General features: G+C 29.0%; 1 protein-coding gene and 1 non-coding gene across 7 annotated transcripts in view; both read left to right on the top strand.

Moving 5' to 3' along the window:
- LOC140675560 (DENN domain-containing protein 1A) overlaps positions 1–21,050 on the top strand; it is a 68,872-nt gene that overhangs the window by 21,535 nt on the left and 26,287 nt on the right. For 4 of the 6 annotated variants that reach the window (XM_072910148.1, XM_072910145.1, XM_072910151.1 and 1 more), the window contains 3 exons: positions 1,483–1,537; positions 1,624–1,804; positions 18,632–18,764. In XM_072910148.1, the coding sequence (XP_072766249.1) occupies positions 1,483–1,537; positions 1,624–1,804; positions 18,632–18,764 (369 nt within the window). Of the gene's footprint in view, positions 1–1,482; positions 1,538–1,623; positions 1,805–2,480; positions 3,036–18,631; positions 18,765–21,050 lie in introns of those variants that run through there. The other 2 variants (XM_072910150.1, XM_072910149.1) reach the window with 2 other exon arrangements.
- Trnaa-ggc (transfer RNA alanine (anticodon GGC)) lies at positions 7,127–7,198 on the top strand. Its single transcript has one exon. It is a non-coding gene; the product is annotated as a tRNA-Ala (tRNA).

Below are 21,050 nucleotides of genomic sequence, written 5' to 3'. Positions count from 1 at the left end.
ATATTTATTAGTAATGAAAAAATATGATTATGTATAAAAATAATTTTCTCCAAAAAAATTTTTTTTGCTAGTTCATAATAGAGTTGCATAAAAGAATGATAATTGAAATATTTCTTTTTTTTTAATAAATTTGCAATAAAATTCGTATTATTAAAATTGAATTATTACAAAATTTCCACCCAGCACCTTTTTTTCTCAAATTTAAGATGTTGTTAATAATCATTTACTAATAATCAGTTGCTAATGATAATCTACATATTTAGATTTCTAAACGATGACATAAAACCTCCATAAATAAGCAATAGAGAGAAAAAGAGAGAGAGGAGAGGAGAGCAATAAATGACAGCTACAATTGTTTTGCTGCTCACCGTTGTTTTCATCCCGCCGCGTAGCGCGTCAGCTTCACTCCGCGGCGCGCCGCCCGGCCTTCTCTTCCGTTGTAACCAGCCGCTCATTGGCTAACTTTAACATCGTATAACAGCGAATAGAGAGCTCAAATCAAAAAATGGTTCAGGACTTTTCGACTTGGATTTTTGTCCTCTATCTGATGGTATGTATCATATAAATTTTTTTAGTTACACCCTGTATATATACATATATATATACATAAATTATTATAATTATATTATTAATTATAATTAATTCTAAATTACAAAGCATTTTAATGTTGGCCATATTTTGATGGCAAAATGTCGTGTGCTTGCTACCTGGGATGTGTAAAATATAATTTTAAAAATAACTAAAAAATGTTTAAAATTAGACTTGTAGATATCTTATGAATTAACGCAAGATGACTTGAAGTAGGACATAAGACATCTTTTAGTCATCTGTTCATTAACTATACGCTCAGACTAAAAGATGTCCATGCCGAAAATTCATTATCTTTTAGTCATCTTTTAGACGTCTATGTGCTGTTTGGGAAATTAAACATGCGGGCAGAAGTTGCTTCTCTCATGCTTTTCAGAAAAAGATGAGAATTGATTTTTTCGGGAAAAGGAGTGCAGGAAACTAGGTTTCACGCGTTCGATTTATTACATTTAAATACACAAATATGCTAAGAGTATGTTTTATTAAATATACATAGTGTCCGAAAATTACATGTAATTTGCAAAAGTTATTTTTGTTTATAACTTTTAAATAAATAACGAACAACGGTTAAAATTTTTGGTGGTTACTCATGGTAATGACCTTGACAACATATGTCAAAGTCAAAATGATTTGATTTGGCTGTTCTATTTTAAACATTTACTGGGAATTGTAACGATCCATTACTATTTGAATAACGATTACGTTAACGAGTTACTTTTAAAAATTAGTTTCAAGTAATGATAACGAGTTACTTTTAAAAAAAAGAACGATGAGGAGTTATTTTTATAATGTAACTTTCTCAATCTTGCTTTCTGTGTCATTTTCTATCTATTATAATATAATAATAATTAATACTAATAGAAAAAAGTGAATTATATAGATTAATATCAACAGGTGAAAGATAAAGGGAAAGATATGAAAACGGCATATAAGGGACTAAAATGGAAAGGTGTGCTTTATTTTGATATTAATAATCTTTATCACTTTATTCTAAATATTAGATATTGATTGTTAAATAATTGTTTATGTGAATAGGACGACCTAATAGTAGTGAAACGAATATGAGATTTCATCAACCACGATCGGCTCCCAACTCACCTACTTTAGATAGAAGACCTATTGGATTTACATCTCCACCAAAATCTCCAAATGGAGTATCAGCAACAACTAGTTACCGAAAGGAATTGCGTTTGCGGAATAGTAATTTTGATGCAAGGTATATATAATTGTTTATACATATACAGGGTGAGGAGAAAGTATGGAAACCCTGAAAAATCTCAAAAAATATGTTTTACAAAAAAATGTTTTAGACAAAAGTTGTATGGTTTCAAGAGGGACACAAGATGGTGTCATTGATTTGATTTGACCTTGAATAGTCGTGTGAAGGTCATTTTTAATTTCTTAAGAAGGCATCTACAGTTGCGGGTCGGAAAAAAAGCTTTTCTTTTTTAGGGAATTTTTTTCTGTCAAAACTATTGTGTAACTTATTCTAAAACTTCTACACGGTATCAAACAACGGTAAAACTATATTTCAGAATTTTTTCGTAAAAGAATGTCTTATATTATAGTGTCCAAGTAATGAGCAATCTCTGAAAGGCACTTTTAAAAAAGTTTGTTTGCGGTGACCACTCCAGCTCCGAGTAGGGTTATCTGAAATGAACAAACCAAAGAAATTTAGTTAATATATTAGTTTATCTAATGCTTAATCGAAGCTTTATTGAAAATTCGTATTTTTCACAAAATGGCGGAAGTTTAAAGTCAAAATTCATTTTTTGACCCAAAAAAATCTATCAATATCTATAAAATGGAGAGATTTTTGATTTAAAAAAGCTTCGATTAAGCATTAGATAAAGTAACATACTAATTAAATTTCTTTGGTTTGTTCATTTTAGATAACGCTACTCAGAGCTGGAGTGGTCACCGCAAACGAACTTTTCTTAAAAGTACCTCTCAGAGATTGCTCGTTACTTGGACACTATGTGACATTCTGCCACGAAAAAATTCTGAAATGTAGTTTTAATGTTCTTTGATATTATGTAGAACTTTTAGAATAAATGACCAATAGTTTGGACAGAAAAATTTCTCCCCAAAAGAAAGCTTTTTTTTCTGACCCGCAGGTGCCCTCTTAGATGGAACAACCAATTTTTAAGTGCATATTCTTGTAGCTTATATCGAGAACTTTCCAAAATATTTAACTTTTTTTGGTTAAGAATTTCTTGATGAGATATTTTAAAATTTGTTATGATACTTTTTAATATAAAATATGAAATAAATGAAAAAAAATTAATAGATCTTGCCTTAGATGGTGATAACCATCATTGATGCCTTCGATTCTTTTTCTGTAAAACTTATATTTTTCGAAATTTTTCAGGGTTTCATATTTTTTCCTTACTCTATATACATTTATAGATATTTAGATGTGTCTCTATGCGTTACTATACATATATATCATACATATATAATCCTATAATATATTATTGTTTAATAATATTGTTATTATAGGATAAAGAAATTTTTATTATACATATATAGAGAAAAGGAAGGCAATCTCTCATAGGCATGTAGAGCAGATAAAAATAACCCCATAAGTTGTTATAAAATTTTTTTCTACAACATTTTTGAGATATTTATTTTTAAAGCTAAGATTTAAAAAATATTTTTTGTAAATAATTTTTATACTCTACTTTCATACCTTTATGCTTTGTAGATTTTGATAATTGAAATATTTAATTATTTTTATATTAAATGAAAGTTTTTAAAATAGCGCGATAGATGTTTTCATATCATGTCGAAAAGATATGGCCCAACTTTTAAATATCTATTTATATCTAATTTACAGAACTTTAAAGCTGGTGGGTCTTTATTTATATTTTCTTAGATTTTCTACATTTTTTTGTAAAAGAAAGCAAGTAAATTTTATTTTGGGAAAAACTAATTCTTTTTGAAAAAAAGTATAATTGATCACTATAAAATTCAGACAATAAAGTAATGCTTTAAATGATACAAAATTGATTGCATTAAGACTTATTGAAACGAAAAAAATTTAATCGAAATTACCAAAAAATGCTCTAATTTTTTCAAAAATAAATAATTTTTCCAAAATAAAACAAGAGTATCCTTTTTTATAAAAAAATATGGAGAATCTAAGAAAATGTATAAAAATAAAAAAGATCCACCAGCTTTTAAAGTTTTTTAAATATTATTTTAGGAATGTAGCGCTATTCAATAGTGATGTTAAGTAAAAACTTGAAAAATCTGGAATTCTCAGAGATTTCTTTTGTGTCTGGAAAAATCAGGGAATTTTTCTCATGAAATTTTTCAAAAAATTCTCTCTTTAATAATGTTACTCTTATATTGTAACATAAGGTTTATACTAATGGAAAAGTTCTGGCGCACTGACATAGAATCGACAAAATGAGAAAATACTGGATAAACAATGACAGATCTATACTGTAGTAATTTTCCTACATACGCTATCCTTTTTTTTCTGGGACAACCCAGAGTGAAAGAATATAAAAAGAGAGTATATAATATCCTCTTTGTTGATTCTTCTTCAGTAGGTCCTCCTATGTTCAGCATAACAAGGCCTTTCTATTAATATAAGCTCTATGTACTGTAAGCAGTCAGTAATCTGCTAATAAACAAGTTGTGAATTATATGTTTAAAATATATTATAAATATATATCTATTTATATTACAAATCTTATATTTGATATTTTTGTAGAGGATATATTTCTAAATAATACGTTTTTTTTTGTTTTTTTTGTTTTTTTTTTATGGCGCTCTTTTTTTGTTTCTGAGATATGCGATTTTGAAGTAATATATATATACATAATTTTCATACTTACTCATCTTTTTGTTATATTCTACTTGTGTTTATATATATATATATATATATATATATATATATATATATATATACAGGGTGACCCATTTTAATTCCTCCAGTGAAATATCTCGAAAAATATGGAAAATTCGAAAAAATGTTTCAGACAAAAGTTGTATAGTTTCTAAGGAGACATAAGATGATGATGCCATTAGTTTGACCTTGAAGAGTCACATGAAGGTCACGTGAAAGTCATTTTGAATTTTTTAAATGGAACACCCTATATATTTTTGCATATTCTTGTAGTTTATCTTGAGAGCTTTCCAAAACACTATGATAAAATGTTTCTTCATTAAACACTTTTCGAGTTATAAAGCTTCAAAGTTGCAATATTTTGACATAAAATACAAGATATCTCATAAAATATTCATTTTTCGATTATCTTACCCTAATACTTTTATGCACAGAATAATGAGACAAATCAATTGGCGTAATTAAAACACATAGTTACGTTAAAGTAAAAATATGTAACTGCTAATTGCAAATTTAGATTTTTTCTTAAAGATAACTATGTGTTTTCTTTACACCAATTGATTCGTCTCATTATTCTGTGCATAAAAGTATTAGGGTAAGATAATCGAGAAACGAATATTTTACGAGATATCTTGTATTTTATGTCAAAATATTGCAACTTTGAAGCTTTATAACTCGAAAATTGTTTAATGAAAAAACATTTTATCATAGTGTTTTGGAAAGCTCTCGAAATCAGCTACAAGAATATGTAACAAAAAATATGGGGTGCCATTTAAAAAAATTGAAGTAACCTTCAGATGATCTTCAAATGGCTCTTCAACGTCAGACCAATGGTACCATATTGTGGCCTTCGAAACCATACAACTTTTGCCTGAAATATTTTTCTCTCCCAGGCTTGATTTTTCGAGATATTCGACTAGAGGAATTAAAATGGCACACCCTGTATATACTGTAAGAATCTAATGAGGAAAAATGATTATCGAATATCCGTAAGGATAGATAACTTTGAGCGTTGATAGGCCATGTGTGGATACACCAGGATAATTAACAATGTCAGGATAAAAAATCACTGAGGTAGTTTTGATTGTTCTAATTTCATTGAATTTATTCAGATAAACGGCAGCGATAACACGAACCACAAACTTCGATACTGTTCGAAATAACGATTCGATAATATAAAATATACTTTTACTGATACAAAATACTCGGATCGCTCGCAGACAGAAAAGAGAGCACGCAATAAAATCTGTCTTTTTATATTGATTCTCGCTCCGAAATCACGCCACCGACGGCATCCTGTGCGCGCTTCATTCTTCGATGCGTAAACGTCGATTAATATAACGGGTATACAAAATTATATCTTACAATACAGGATGTCCCTGAATTGCCAGATCAACTTTCGTGGGTAGATAGAGCGTGTTAAATTGAAAACAAAAGTCTTATATCATTTTGCTAAATTCGCAATAATTAATGAGATATAAATTAATAAAGATCGGCCAATCCGTGCCAGTATAAGCGCGCAGCGCGAAGAAACCTCCCAATTGTTACTTGATACTAGGCGCGCGGCAAGACATAAACGCAGCGCGCACTATATGTGTCTCTTTCAGTACGACCTTTGTATGTCCTTTGTAGAGCGCTCCGCCTACTGTGTCGTCGCGCGCCTAGTATCAAGTAACAAGTAGGAGGCTTCTTCGCGCCGCGCGCTTATACTGACACGAATTGGCCGATTTTTATTAATTTATATCATTAATTATTGCAAATTTAGCAAAATGATATGACTTTTGTTTTCAATTTAACACGCTCTATCTACCCACGAGAGTTGATCTGGCAATTCGGGGACACCCTGTATATATATATATTTTTTTTTACATTAGTTCGTTATTGTGTTAATATGTTCCTGGATTTTGTATTATTGTTTAATTTCACTAAAAGTTTCTTTTTGTTACATTTTGTTTATATTTGCTTGTCATTATGTCACTGTTAGTACATTTCAGAATTGTTTAGTTTTGTTAAAGTTTCTAAATAAGTGTGACAATGCAGCTTTACGAATTTCTAGCCACTACAGATAAAGAAACTTATTATTATTTATGGTTTTCCTGTTTTAAATGAACTTTATTAGGTACTAGCTTAAACTACCCGGTATTGTGCGAGCTTCTTATATTTTACTAGCATTTGTAGAAATGTGAAAATCGATCAATAATATTGAAATTAATTCATAGTGATATAATTCACTTGTTAGTATATCATTTTGTTCCTCTATACTAATAATAATAATTACATACCTATATTATTGCGACATTGGCTAATTTATTTTTCAAAATAAAATATTCTTTAAAATATTTTTCAAAGTTTAATATTTCAAATATTTCGAATATAAGGCTCTTATTATTTACAAACAAGCAACTATCAACTTGGCGAATAAGAGCCAGACGCGGATGTTAATGCGTAAATTTCTTAGAAATTAATTTTTTTTTCTTTTCTTTTTTCCGCGAAAATTGAAACGTGCACAGGGCATATATTTTACTTGGTGTATTTAGCAAAGAAGATTCTCATTTTTTAGAATTCTATAAACCCCTCTTTACCCCCCTCCCCCCCCTCCTAAATTCACATGGGCTGAAAATCGCGTCTTCTGTTATCGATAGATTTATAAACAAATAGACGAGAGAGATATCGGTGTGGGGCTGAATAGCTCAGTGGTAAGAGCAGTCGCCCGGCAAGCGAAAGACTCGGGTTCGATTCCCGATTCAGCGACTTCGCCTCAATATTTTTCTCGCCTACGCATCTCTTATTCGTCAAATTGATAGTTGCTTGTTCATATTTCAAAATAAATTGATGCAATCAGACCTAAGTAAAATGTTTAATAATGAATTTATTAAAATCTGCAAAATAGTAAAAAGCTTTTTTGCTTTTTAACTCTTTCCAATAATAACAAAATACTAGAATTTTTCTTATTGTTAGCCAATATTGCTATAGCAATAAGCGCTAATAAGCAATAATAGCTATGTTAATCCAAACTTAAATAGATAGATTTGTTTAGAAATCTCCATTAAAATCAATTACTATTTCAGTTACTATTGTTATCAATTACTATTGTTTATTTTTTGCTGTAGATCCAGTCTTAGATACGAGAGTTCTAATTTGAGTTTTCTTAATAGACTCTTTTATGGTGGAAAATCTTATTTAATTTTTATTCTATTAAACAATAAATTATTAAATGACTATGTCATTGACGAACTATAGTTATTTAGTTGATTTAAAGAGATTATCTTCAGTAATGTGGTTGACGTAGCTGTCATAGAAAATAACACTTTAAGGTCGCTCCGTGAGGAAGATACATATATGAAATACTTATGAGATATATATATATATATATATTCTATACTTTTGACAAACTTTATATCTTATATGTCTTTTAATTTTTTGTTTAGCAGGTTATATACTATAACATATGAGAAAACCAGCTGATTTTGCCAGATCCAATTTTATACGCAGAAAGGTTTTGTAGATCTCAATAAAATCAGCTGATTTTCTCATAACTGCTGAACAAAAAATAATAGGCTTAAAGCTACGTAATGAACAATTTTCAAGTTTGACTGGCTTACAGCCATCGATTTCTTGGTATAAAATAAGATACCATACATCAAACGCATCGCTCTAGAGTCATATGACTTTATCCGCATCTAATTAGATGTGAGAAGATCTGTGTCGAGCTTATGGGATTATTTTTATCTGTTTTATATATTTGAGAGATTACTCACCTTTTCACACTTTGTGTGTACTTTGTGTATACACAGAGTATCTCATTTTAAACAGTCCAGTCGAATATATCGAAAATTGTACCCGATAGGTAAAAATGTTTTAAACAATAAGATTTTGGAAGAAAAAAAGTTGGTAACCTTAAATTTTATTTAAAAATTGTTTAAGATCATGTAAAGATCATGTAAACAACTTTGTATTTTTTTTTTAATAGAAAACTTTTTTGTAGTATTAGTGACGTTTTAATGACATTTGATCATGAATCTTTTCTTCTAGCGTGAATTCGTAAGAAATGAAAAATTCATTCACAAATATTGAATTCGTTAATGAAACTTTTCACAAGTTCACGCTAGAGGAAAAGATTCATGATCAAATGTCATGAGTCATGATCAAGTTCCAGGTTATAGAGGAAATTCATGTTAAGGCCCTGAGGTATAGAGAATTTGAATATCAAATTTATACACAAAATTGTTTTAATAATTTAAGATATAAAAAATTAAATGAGTTTTTAGTTAAAAAATAGTGATACTTAGGCGATTTATAATAATGACTTAAGAATTACGATTATGACGTTTTTTTACAACATCATTAAGACGTCACCAAAAAGCTGTTTTAAATTATTTGGTCACGTGACGTCATTGAACCAGAAATGACCAGTTTTCAATGTCAAAATGACATGTTCTTGCTACCTGGGAAAAATCGCTTTATTTTGTGTAGAAAATTCCTAAGACGTGTATGGTTTAAGTCCAATAGTTTAGGGAGTTATTTTTCAGTGAAACTTCGCTAATTTTCATTAACAATGATGCGTGCACAAATATATGTATACGCGCTTGCACTTGTGTATGTACGTGTGCTTGCATCTGCGTGTGCATGAATAAGTATAGATATAAATTCCTATTTTGAACATTTATTAATTATCCAAAACTAACGATAAAAACCTTTGGAATGCTTGATTAATGTATATCCTTTTGTCTTTCACATTTAATGTGTTTCCTTGTCTTTTATGTATTAAGGGGTTATACTACTCTTACTTACTCTTGCGTGCTGAAAAATGAGGCTTTTTTTAGGAATTTTTTTTCCACTACTAATAAAGCAATCAAAGTAGAGTTTTTCAGGGTTTATTATATATGTTTTAAGGTATACAAAAATATTTTTTATTTCGATTTAAGGTACAAAATGGCGTCGTGGTAGTAGGTAACGTAAAAAGGTTCGTCTCTAAACGGTGTGCAGGGTAACAATCTCCAGACAGCACCTAGAGGAGTGAAAAAATTTTTTTCATAATCTACATTAGTTTTTCTTTGAAAGTACCCACGATTTTTACGATCGATAAACAATTACATTTTTTATAAACAATATAAGATCGATTTTTTACCCAAAAAAAAGAAAAAAAAATTAAATTGATGCCAAATTTGCAAAAATCAATATTTTTTAATAATGGTGGATACTTCCAAAGAAAAACTAATGTAGATTATGAAAAAAATTTTTTCACCCCTCTAAGTGCTGTCTGGAGATTGTTACTCTGCACACCGTTTATCTCCTCGAAAAAAAACCTTCTAACATTACCTACTGCCACGACGCCATTTTGTACATAAATCAAAATAAAAAATATTTTTGTATACCTAAAACACATACAATAAACCCTAAAAAACTCTACTTTGATTGCTTTATTAGTAGTGGAGAAAAAAATTCCTAAAAAAAAGCCTCATTTTTCAGCACGCAAGAGTAGTGTAATTAAGGGGTTACACCCTTATATTAAGGAAGTGCTTAATCATTAATCAAATATTCAAAAATTTCCTTCTATTCTTATCTATACACAAGTTTATTTTTTAAAAATATCTACAATCTAAAGCAAAATTTTGCAGAGAATATTTTTGCAAATCACACATATGTATTTCACTTTTCATATAATTTCTCGTGTTTGTTGGTCGACAAAAACAGCATATTTAATAATAATAAATTCTTATAAAAAGAAATTAGAGGATAAATCCGGTGATCAAGGCCATATATTAATCTTTCACGATCCATTTATTGAGAAATATCTGTACATACAAACGCATGTACGTTTTATCTGTTGAACACCATCATGCTGATACCGCATTCGTTTCCTAGTTTATAATTTAACATTTTGTAATAAAATAGGTAATTTAATATTAAAAACTCGAAGATATTTTCTAGCATTTCTATTCTACGAAAAAAAAAGTCTTATGAGGTAATCATTCACTATTCCATGAGATATTCAGATTAATTTTGGAAATCTATCTATCTACACCAAAAAGAGTTTTCTGATATCGAGTAATGACAATTGTGATTTAATTGTCCTATATTGTAAAAAAATAAGATAGTGAGTGAAGGGTTTTTTCTCTTTTTGCTTAAAGTTGTACTAAAAAACGTTTATATTTTTGCTTTAACATGTACTATATACATATATATAAAAACAATATAATTTTTAAATATTTACCTTTAAAAAAAATGGCGCGTGCAACAGTTGTGAGAAACTTATATGCATTTCTATACATAACTGTTTTACAAGATAGTATTATTTTAATTTGTACAAAATAATTGTTTTAATTAAAAAAAAATTTGTTATTTTAAAAAAATGTGTAAAATATTTTTAATTTTCTCAACATAAATAACGATGTAAAAAAGTTGCGATATAAATAAAAAATTATGCTTTTTATAAAAAACAAATTTTTATTAAAAAAATTTCAACTAAAAAAACTTATAATTCAAATAAGAAATGACAAAACTCTACACACGCTCGTAATTCTAACAACAAATAATCAATAAGAAAGATGGCCAATAATCGAGCAAATTTCAATATATGTTGAAAAATTAAATAAAATTTATTGTTCAAACCTTTGAAAACATATTAAAGTAAACGTTTCGGCTGTACGCAGCCTTTATCAATACTATGTAACCTGTATAAATTGAAACGCAAAAAGCCAAAGTAAAGATAGTTAGCATGTCAACTGGGTCACATTAATATAAAAATATAAAAAAATTCCGACGTCAATGTACCAAAAAAGATAAACCCACATTACAAATTCAACGCAAATCAAAGTCCCTCGTAAAACCGCACGTCTCACACCAATAATTTTTTGGCTAATACGCAACGATCATCATAATTTTTTTCTTTTCTTCGTGGGACAATCATTACTTCTTCGATAGAGGGCGAGAAACAATAATCGTCCACTGTTGAAAAATCATGCGTTTTTTCAATAAAGAGCGAGGCCATGCTTTCTATGAAAAAGAGAAAAGGAAGAGTCTCACAATAATGATCGCTCGAAATAAAGTCGTATTGCAAATGTGGAACTGAATTAAAAAAATTTTTTTTTTGAGCTTACTCTTCCTGTCCATAATGATTTTCACAAAAACTTAACTTCACACGAAATGCTCTTACAAAAGATAGAGAAACAAACTCATTTCCAGCAAATTCACCACTAGACTAATAATGTTGATCTAAAGATCGAGGAGCAACCTTTCTGTTTTTCAGACAAACATCATGCTCTTAAAACTTATAATTGTTTTAATTTTTATTATTATTTTTTATACAAAACTAAAACAATTACTTTTATACATCAACTTTTATACAACAGTTTTTTCGGTTAAAATGTTTCTATTTAAAAAAATAAAAAATAATTTAACAATTTTAATTAAGTTTTTATTCTTAGTTAGCGCAATTTTTTTGTATCATTATTTTTATAGGAAATTAAAGTATTTTGTACAATTTTTTTAAATATAATTTAATAATTTTTTTAACTAAAATAAACTGTTTTGTAGACTAAATAACACCATTTCATAAAAATAGTTGTTTATAATAATATATATAATAATTTTTTACAACTGGTGCATTTGACACTTTTTTTCTCTTTTTTAAAAAAGGTAAGTTTTTAAGGCAATAGTGATCTGAAGTTTGACATAACAATGCTGCTTACACTTATTGTTAGCTTAATTATCCTTTCTATAGTAATTTTAATTTTATAGTAAATTACATTGCATTAGGTTTAAAATTATTTTTAGATTATTTTTAAAGTTATTTTATTTCCTCTCTAAATCTACTTTTCTAGATTTTCTTTGGTCTTAATCTCTTTTTTGCTGTTAAAATTTTCTTTATTTAGCTGATTTCCTTTCTCTCCCGATAAATGATTCATTCTTATACTATTTCTTATCTCTATAATATAATTTGTTGCTAAATGTTTTAAAGTTCTGACTTCACTTCTGTCATATCCTACACATAGTCTTTTCTTATTTACGTTAAAATTTATTACGAAGTTTTTACACACTTGAAGGTACACGTACTTGCAAAAGGACAGACGAACAGATAAATAACACATAGCCACGTGAGCGGCAAGAGAATTCTTGTAAACAAACATCTCAAAAGGATTATAATGATCACATTTTAATCGTCCGTTCTGGATTTGGCTAAAAAGAGAAATTTGTTGATGGGGAAAAAATGTATGTAGAAACTAAATACATATAAACAAAAAACAATGGTTAGGCCAACTGACGAGCAAAGTGAAAGGGTGTTATTAACAATATTTATTATTCTTTAGTATTTGAATCTAAACATCTAATATATACGTTTCGGCTGTACGCAGCCTTCCTCAGTATTAAACAAGAAGAAACACGCAAATCAAATTAATCTCTTAGATTCTTAACGCCTAGACTTTCTTTATATTATGTTACAAAGCAACCGCTAAATTGAACCCGAATCTGTCCAAGTATCCATTGTAATGTCTAACTATAAAATAACGTGACCCAGGACCTAGTCATTGAGTCTTAATGTCATGTTCAAAAGAGTAAGCAGGCATTATGGTCGTAATGTATCTACAATATGTTTAGCTTCTTTTTATTACTCGAATCGTTAGCGTTAGTTAGACATTACAATGGATACTTGGATAGATTCGGGTTCAATTTAGCGGTTGCTTTGTAACATAATATAAAGAAAGTCTAGGCGTTAAGAATCTAAGAGATTAATTTGCGCGTTTCTTCTTGTTTAATACTGAGGAAGGCTGCGTACAGCCGAAACGTATATATTAGATGTTTAGATTCAAATACTAAAGAATAATAAATATTGTTAATAACACCCTTTCACTTTGCTCGTCAGTTGGTCTAATCATTGTTTTTTGTTTGTAATTACTTGATTGCGAGCGTCATTAGAATTAATTTTTAATTTAAATAGATATACTTTATTCTCAAATATCACAGAACAATTGCGAGCAGCATACTGTAAAAATCTTTGGCGTAGATTAACTAATAAAGAGTAGAGAAAAAGGAAAAAATATAACAAGTGCTACCTCATTGAACCTTTAAGAAATTAATAAAGTTAAATTCTTAATATTTATACACATATCTATTCATATTCATGCATATGCTCCATCTAGATTCAAGCACTTATCATTCGCACATATATACACATATAAATTTATGCACGGATTATTGTGGGAAATCATATTTTTCTTTGCTAAATAACAGTTTAAACTATTGAATTTAAGCCTATACATTTAGGTTTTCTACGCAAAATTGAACGATTTTTAAAAATCTGCTACAAAAAATACTTCTTTCTATAAAAAGAAATAAGTTAACTATATAAATCTTGAAAAATGATCTTAGTTAAAATTCAAGATTATCAACTTTTTTTTCAAAACTTTATAAATTTTATCTGAAAAATTTTATGTATGTTAGTCTTACAAGGGAACCTCGTGAACCGGAAATTCTGATTTTAATGAAACTTGCACAAACAAAGCCGCTTTATATGTATGTGAGGATTACACTCCTTAAAATCGTTTTTCCGCCAAAATTGAAAATTTCTAAATTCATCTATTTATTCCCTCTATACATGTGTGCAAATTTCATTAAAATCAGAATTTCCGTGTTTATGAAGTTTCTTTGTTAGTTTTCGAGATATTCGACTGAGTTGTTTAAAGTGGATACCTTGTATATACAGAACATTACAGCTACATTAGATAGTTGCCTGTTCGTGAATCGTGTGTGCGCTAGATTAGTAGCATATGTAAGATTCGACGAGCAAGCGATTTGTTAAATGTAGTCTGATTGATCAGATTTAAAAAGCTCTTATGCATAGGGCGAGTTATTATAAATTACTATTTTTTAAATATCGTTAAAAGAGTTTATTCGAAAAAAATGGTTCAAACAAAATGGTTACTTGGTTTGGACAAAAGAAAACGATAACTGGAATGATCTCGAATGATCTTGTAAAGGTCACATTAAAATGTTTAAATAGGATCATTTATAGCAGATGTAGATAGTTAGAACAATTTTGGAATTGTGATTAATTATAAGCCCCTTTTTGTTGAGAATATTCTGAATTATTAGTCTTTAAAGTAAAGTAAATAATTCGTTTCTTCGAAGATATTCGAGTTGATAATTACTAGTGACTCGAATTCGATTTGATAAATTTTAGTAACTCGCTTAGTACAATACATATAAGGTATATCAGAAATCATAATATATAAGTGAAATGGAGATGATCTTCATGCAAATACAAGTAAAAATAAATAAAGACTAAATTTTTTACAAGGTTTTATTTTCAAGAAAAATTGACTTTTACCACGTATACATGCACTTGACTAACAACGAGAATCTGCACAATAGATCTTGCTACACTATTTTGGCGTGTATTTGTGTCTGTATTATATTTTGAACAATTAAACAATTGTAAACAATTACTTCACACTTTTTTAATCTGTCGAGCTTATTATATGTAATAAGAAAAGCAACATATTTTCAATAATTGATAATTTAATGAAATAAATGTATTATTGGAGAGAATGTTACATTACTTTAATCTATTAAATTATGACATTTTTTATAAATACGAATAGAAATAGTTGTAGCGAGCTATGATTCTTGTTAATTAAAAACACATATTTAAAATATTGATTTTTTTTAAAGTAAAGTCTTGTATGGAAAACTTTTATATTTTCAACTGGTATCTGCATAAGAATCTCCATTTTACTTGTACTGCAATTATTAATATACTCTATGTACACAATATATATAGTACGCACGCGTCTGTATATACATATAAAAATGACAAATAGAAAACTGACAAATTTTAATAACGTATTTTGACCCTTATTCCATATTGTTGTTTTTGGTATCTTCAAATCGTAAGTAGGTCAATTATGTTTGATGCGTTTATCAGTGGGTAAAAGTGTTAAAAAGAAATTTGAAATTTATATTGCTCAAATATATTGTTATTGCAAATATATGAAGTGAAACTTAAAAGAATTGATATTTTTAGAAATTATACATAAGAACAGTCCCATCAAAAGTTAAAAATATCATATTTGCCTACAGCAAAATTTTATACGAATGAAAGGAGGAGGGTCAATAAGACCCGATTTTCGCCCCTTCACGATTTCGTTGTAAATCATCAGAATTACTTCTTAATACATAAGAAATTAAATTTAGTTAATTTTAGCCTAGACGGATATGTTCAACGTACTCGTTATCCTGTTTAAAGACAAAAATTCGTATTTATGGATATTGTGTTTAATACTACATAACTCGTCCGAAAATCGTAAATTATTTTTATACGTAAAATTGATAATGTCAGTGAAATACGTAAGCTAATGCACATATATCTGGTCACAAAACTGTGAAAAATGAGTACTTTTCATTATATCGAATCTATAAGATGCAAAAAAATCTGACTTTAATAATGTAGGCTATTATGTAGGAAATTATAATTCACTTAAATAAAGCATCTCATACGTGAGAGGCAAGGGGACTCACATAAATAAAGCACTCCATTCGTGATAATGAAAAGTACTCATTTTTCTCAGTTTTGTGGCCAGACATGCCCAGATAGCCAAGCGTGATTGATCATTAAAAACAAACTAATGCAATGCATGAGTTGTTATATGCTTGTTGTATGTTTGCTGACATCAAATTAAAACGCGCTACTGAATTCAGCAACATGAGAGTATATTATAAACAATTAATTTACGAAATGTTTAAAGCAAACGATTTGAGATACTGAAACGTTATATTGTCAGCAATATGGTAACATCTGATGATTGGCCATTTCGTCTACAGCTGACTACAGCATTATGATAGCAACAATACATATATAATATTCCCAGACAACATGCATGTCTTAAAGACGTATTAAAGACGTCTTTCTTATGACGCCTTTAAGACTTGACCAAAAGACGTCTTTCTGACGTCTTAAAGACATTGTAATTTGTAATTTAAGATGTCATTTTTAAGATGTCTTAAAGACGTCTAAAAAACATTTAATTTAAGACGCCATCTGAAAGATGTCTATAATACATTTTTTTGCTTTATCGAAAAGACAAATTAAAAAAGATATCTTTTCATCATCTTTTTATAGTTGTTTTCCTGACAAAGCAAAAAGATGACTAAAAGATGTCTTTTCGGACAAAAAAAGTTCATTTTCTTACCACTATGCAGCGCTGCATAAGGCATCTATCTCGTATTTAAAATTGAGTTACCAAAAATATATAAAATCGCAACTATTGAATAAGATTATTGTAACAACTATTTCGACTAATTTCATTTCGGACAGTTTCTATCCAAATAAATGAAATTGTAACATTTCGGATAGATTGTCCGAATAAGTAAAGATTATTCGTCTTAAAGACGTCATAGATACGTCTTTCTGATAATCTTTTAAGATGTCTTAGCAATTTTAGGATGTCTTTTAGACGTCTTTAAGACGACATAATGTTGTCTGGGTAGAAACGAAAAGTTAAAATTTCTTATCCTTGAATGCGTAATTAATAAGAATTTTTAACTTTTTTGTTTCTGTCTTACTAAAACAAAAATTACATGATTGATCCCCTGAAAAATTATCGCCAGATTATCAATGCGGTTAATCATGGATGACAAATCGATGAATATAGGTTGTCATCAAGTTGCTGTCAAATCTCTTGTTTGCTGACAGCAATCAATGTTACCATATTGCTATCAGTTTGCTGTTCTGAGAATTAGAAATTATGTGAGCTCAACACGACAAGCATAATGCTGTCGCACCTTGTCCCTAGTTTTTCAAAATTAGTTGCTGCAATGGTTATCGGCAACATGATTGCAAAATTGGAACATTTGGCTATCTGGGTGTGTGCATTGTCTTACGTATTTCACTGACATTATTAATTTTACGTATAAAAATAATTTTAAATTATGATATTAATGATGTCCAATATAATATTGACGATTTTCAGGCGAGTTGTGTAGTATTAAATACAATATCTATAAATACGAATTTCTGTCTTTAAACAGGATAACAAGTACGTTGAACATGTCCGTTTAAGCTAAAATCAATTAAATTTAGTTTCTTATGTATTAAGAAGTAGGTAATTCTGATGATTTACAACGAAATCGTGAAGGGGCCAAAATCGGGCCTTATTGACCCTCCTCCTTTGATTTTATTATTAAATTAGAAGTATATTATACAGGTCAAAATAAAAGTCGTGAATGAATGAATATTACTTTAATATTCTTGTTACTTTCATTTTCACTATTATCAAAATAATTTTGTCACTATTATCAAAATAACATATTACTTTAAGTACTTCGAAGTCGAGTTTTTAAGTACTTAAGTAATTCGAAATATCTATCTTGCAAGCATGCTATTACTTCACTTATTCAAATCTTACATGATATTAATTTGCTTGCGTTCGTTTCATAAAATAAATGATATTTGTAAAAATAATATTTTGATAATTTAGTTGAAACAAAAAAATTTAAAGCAATATACATATATGATAATTTATATTAAGGTACATTTAATTTGATAATGAGCCAAACAGACACATAGTGACTTTTTTCAGTGACAATTCTAGATTATATCGTTAAAATTTGTCAGTTTTCTTGCGAAACATATGTAGTCGTATAAGGGTGATTTAAAACAACCTGATGTCCTTAAAATGACATATTCTTGAGCAAATTCTGAGACAATTTTTTCTTTTACAAAATTTTGTCTGAAGCTTAGTTTCTGAGTTATAATTGAAAATAGTTAGCTATTTACGAGCCAAGTACAAAGGGGAAGCAGGGACGGCACAACGCGTCATAAAACAAATGACACCTCTAGAGGGCTAATAATATTACATAATAATAATTATTATTACACAATATTATTGTTTAAAGTTTATTGAATTATTATTGCATTCTATACGATATTATACAATATTATTGATCGTAGAGAGGCCATTAGTCTGATGATGCGTTGCGCCGTCCCATGCCCGTTGTATCCGGCTCATAAATGGCTAACTATTTTCAATTATAACTCAGAAACTAAATTTCAGATAAAATTTTGTAAAAGGAAAAATCATTTTAGAATTCACTCAAGAATATCTCATTTTAAGGACATCAGGTTGTTTTGAATTACTCTGTATAACATATGCGCCCAACACACGTACATATGTATATGTATTGCAGTAAAAAACAATACTCACCTTTAAACCCCAGTTCTCCTGAAGAATCAGACTCTCCACCAGAGCGTATAAATATAGACCTTATGCACGAACTTCAAGATGTGATATTTCCAAAGATACCATCATTGGATAGGACGGTAAGTTTTACATTGTAATTGTCATTATTTATTATTTATTATATATTATTATTTATAATTTATTAATATTATAAAATAATAATTTATAAAGTTCTTAAAACTAGTAATATCAAGGAGAAAGGCGATAGCAGCCAAGTAAGTAGTGTAAGATGTAAGGGCCCAAATAAAAACTCAAGTTTTTTCAATAAAAAAAAAAACGTATTTATTTGAATGTTTCTATTGTTCTTTCAATTGTGCCATTATAGCATTATATTGCGAAGTACATTTGAGTACATTGTATTGCTGATGGACTGAAACGTTCAAATAAATGCGTCTTTTTTTATTACCGTAAAAAACTTGAGTTTTTATTTGTGCCCCTATACCCTGGCTTCTAGCACCTTTCTCCTTGACGTTATTAGTATTAATATATTAATACATACAGTATTTATACATTTTTTATGTAATATTTATATATACTATTATTTTTATAATTTTCACAAAAAGAAAATTTAATATTATTTATTGTCAATCAAGATAAAATATGTATTCTTATAAATAATGAGATGTGATTCCATATTTTATTTTTCATAATTACATATACATATACAGGATGTCCGGTAATTCGTAAAAAATCTCTCGTGTACAGATAGTAGAGCGGATTAAACTGAGCAAAAAAGTCCTTTACCATTTCTTTTACGATTTTCGCAATAATTATTGAGAAATTAATTAAAAATATTGATCAATTTGCGTCAATATATTAGCGCTCTGCGAAAAGACAGCCCGTTGCCAAGCGGTCGCTAGGAGCACCGCGAAAAGAGTCAGCCCGCTGTTACACGGTTACTATGCGTGTGACTGCAACGGCGTGACAATGGGCTGGCTTTTCTCGCCACGTGCAAATACTCACACGAATTGGTCGATATTTTTTAATTAATTTCTCAATAATTATACCGAAAATCGCAAAACGAAACAGAACTTTTTTGCTTAGTTTGATTCGCTCTACACGAGAGATTTTTTACGAATTACTGGACACCCTGTATAATTATATGTGTATATATGTATATATATATATATATATATATATATATATATTATACAGGGTGTCCGGTAATTATCGCCCCACCTCTTTATTGCAGATAGAACAGGTCAAACTGAACATAAAAGTTTTCTACCATTTTGCGATTTGCGCAATAATTATTGAACTATTAATTAAAAACACTCAGCGAACGATATTATATGTATATATATATATACACAAAATGTTTAGTAATAATCGCCCTCTCTAAGGCTGATAGAGCAGGTCAAATTGAACATAAAAGTCCTCTACCATTTTGCGATTTGCGCAATAATTATTAAAATATTAATTAAAAATACTCAGCGTATGAGCGCGCTCCGCATATGTACAGCACTCAGCATATGCTATTTTTAATTAATATTTAATAATTATTGCGAAAATCGCAAAATAGTAGAGGACTTTTTTGTTCAGTTTGACCTGCTCTATCTGCCCTAGAAAGGTGGAGCGGTAATTACCGGACACCCTGTATACAATATATATTAATATAATTATTATATATATTTTATATATAATTATAAGTACATACATATACAGGGTGTCTCATAACTAATGAGCCAACGCTCGTGAGTGGGTAAAGTACAGTGAAATAAACAAAAAAGTGTTAAGTCATCTTGCGATTTTCGCAATAGTTATTAAAATATTAATTAAAACCGTTTAGCGAATAATATTATACATATCTACAAGATGTCCGATAATAATTGCCTCACCTCTCTAGGGCAGATAGAGCAGGTCAAACTGAACATAAAAAAGTCCTGTATCATTTTGCGATTAGCGCAATAATTATTAAAATATTAATTAAAAACGCTCAGCGTATGAGCGCGCGTCGCATATAGCGCTCAGCATACCCTGAGCGTTTTTAATTAATAGTTCAATAATTATTGCGAAAATCGAAAAATGATACAGGACTTTTATGTTCAGTTTGATCTGCTCTATCAGCCCTAGAGAGGTGGGGCGATTATTACCGGACATCTTGTAGATATGTATAATATTGTTCGCTAAGCGTTTTTATTAATATTTTAATAATTATTGCGAAATCGCAAAATGACCTAATACTTTTTTGTTCAGTTCACTGTACTCTATCCGCTTACGAGCGTTGGCTCGTTAGTTATGAGACACCCTGTATATATATATATACAGAGTGTCCCATAAAGATTGAATCAACGTTCATGAGCAGGTCAGAGCGCATTAAACTGAACAAAAAAGTCCTGTACCATTTTGCGATTTTCGGAATAATT

This window comes from Anoplolepis gracilipes, unplaced genomic scaffold (assembly GCF_047496725.1).
Source record: "Anoplolepis gracilipes unplaced genomic scaffold, ASM4749672v1 Contig19, whole genome shotgun sequence".
Lineage (NCBI taxonomy): Eukaryota > Metazoa > Arthropoda > Insecta > Hymenoptera > Formicidae > Anoplolepis > Anoplolepis gracilipes.
This window is presented reverse-complemented; position numbering and strand designations above follow the sequence as displayed.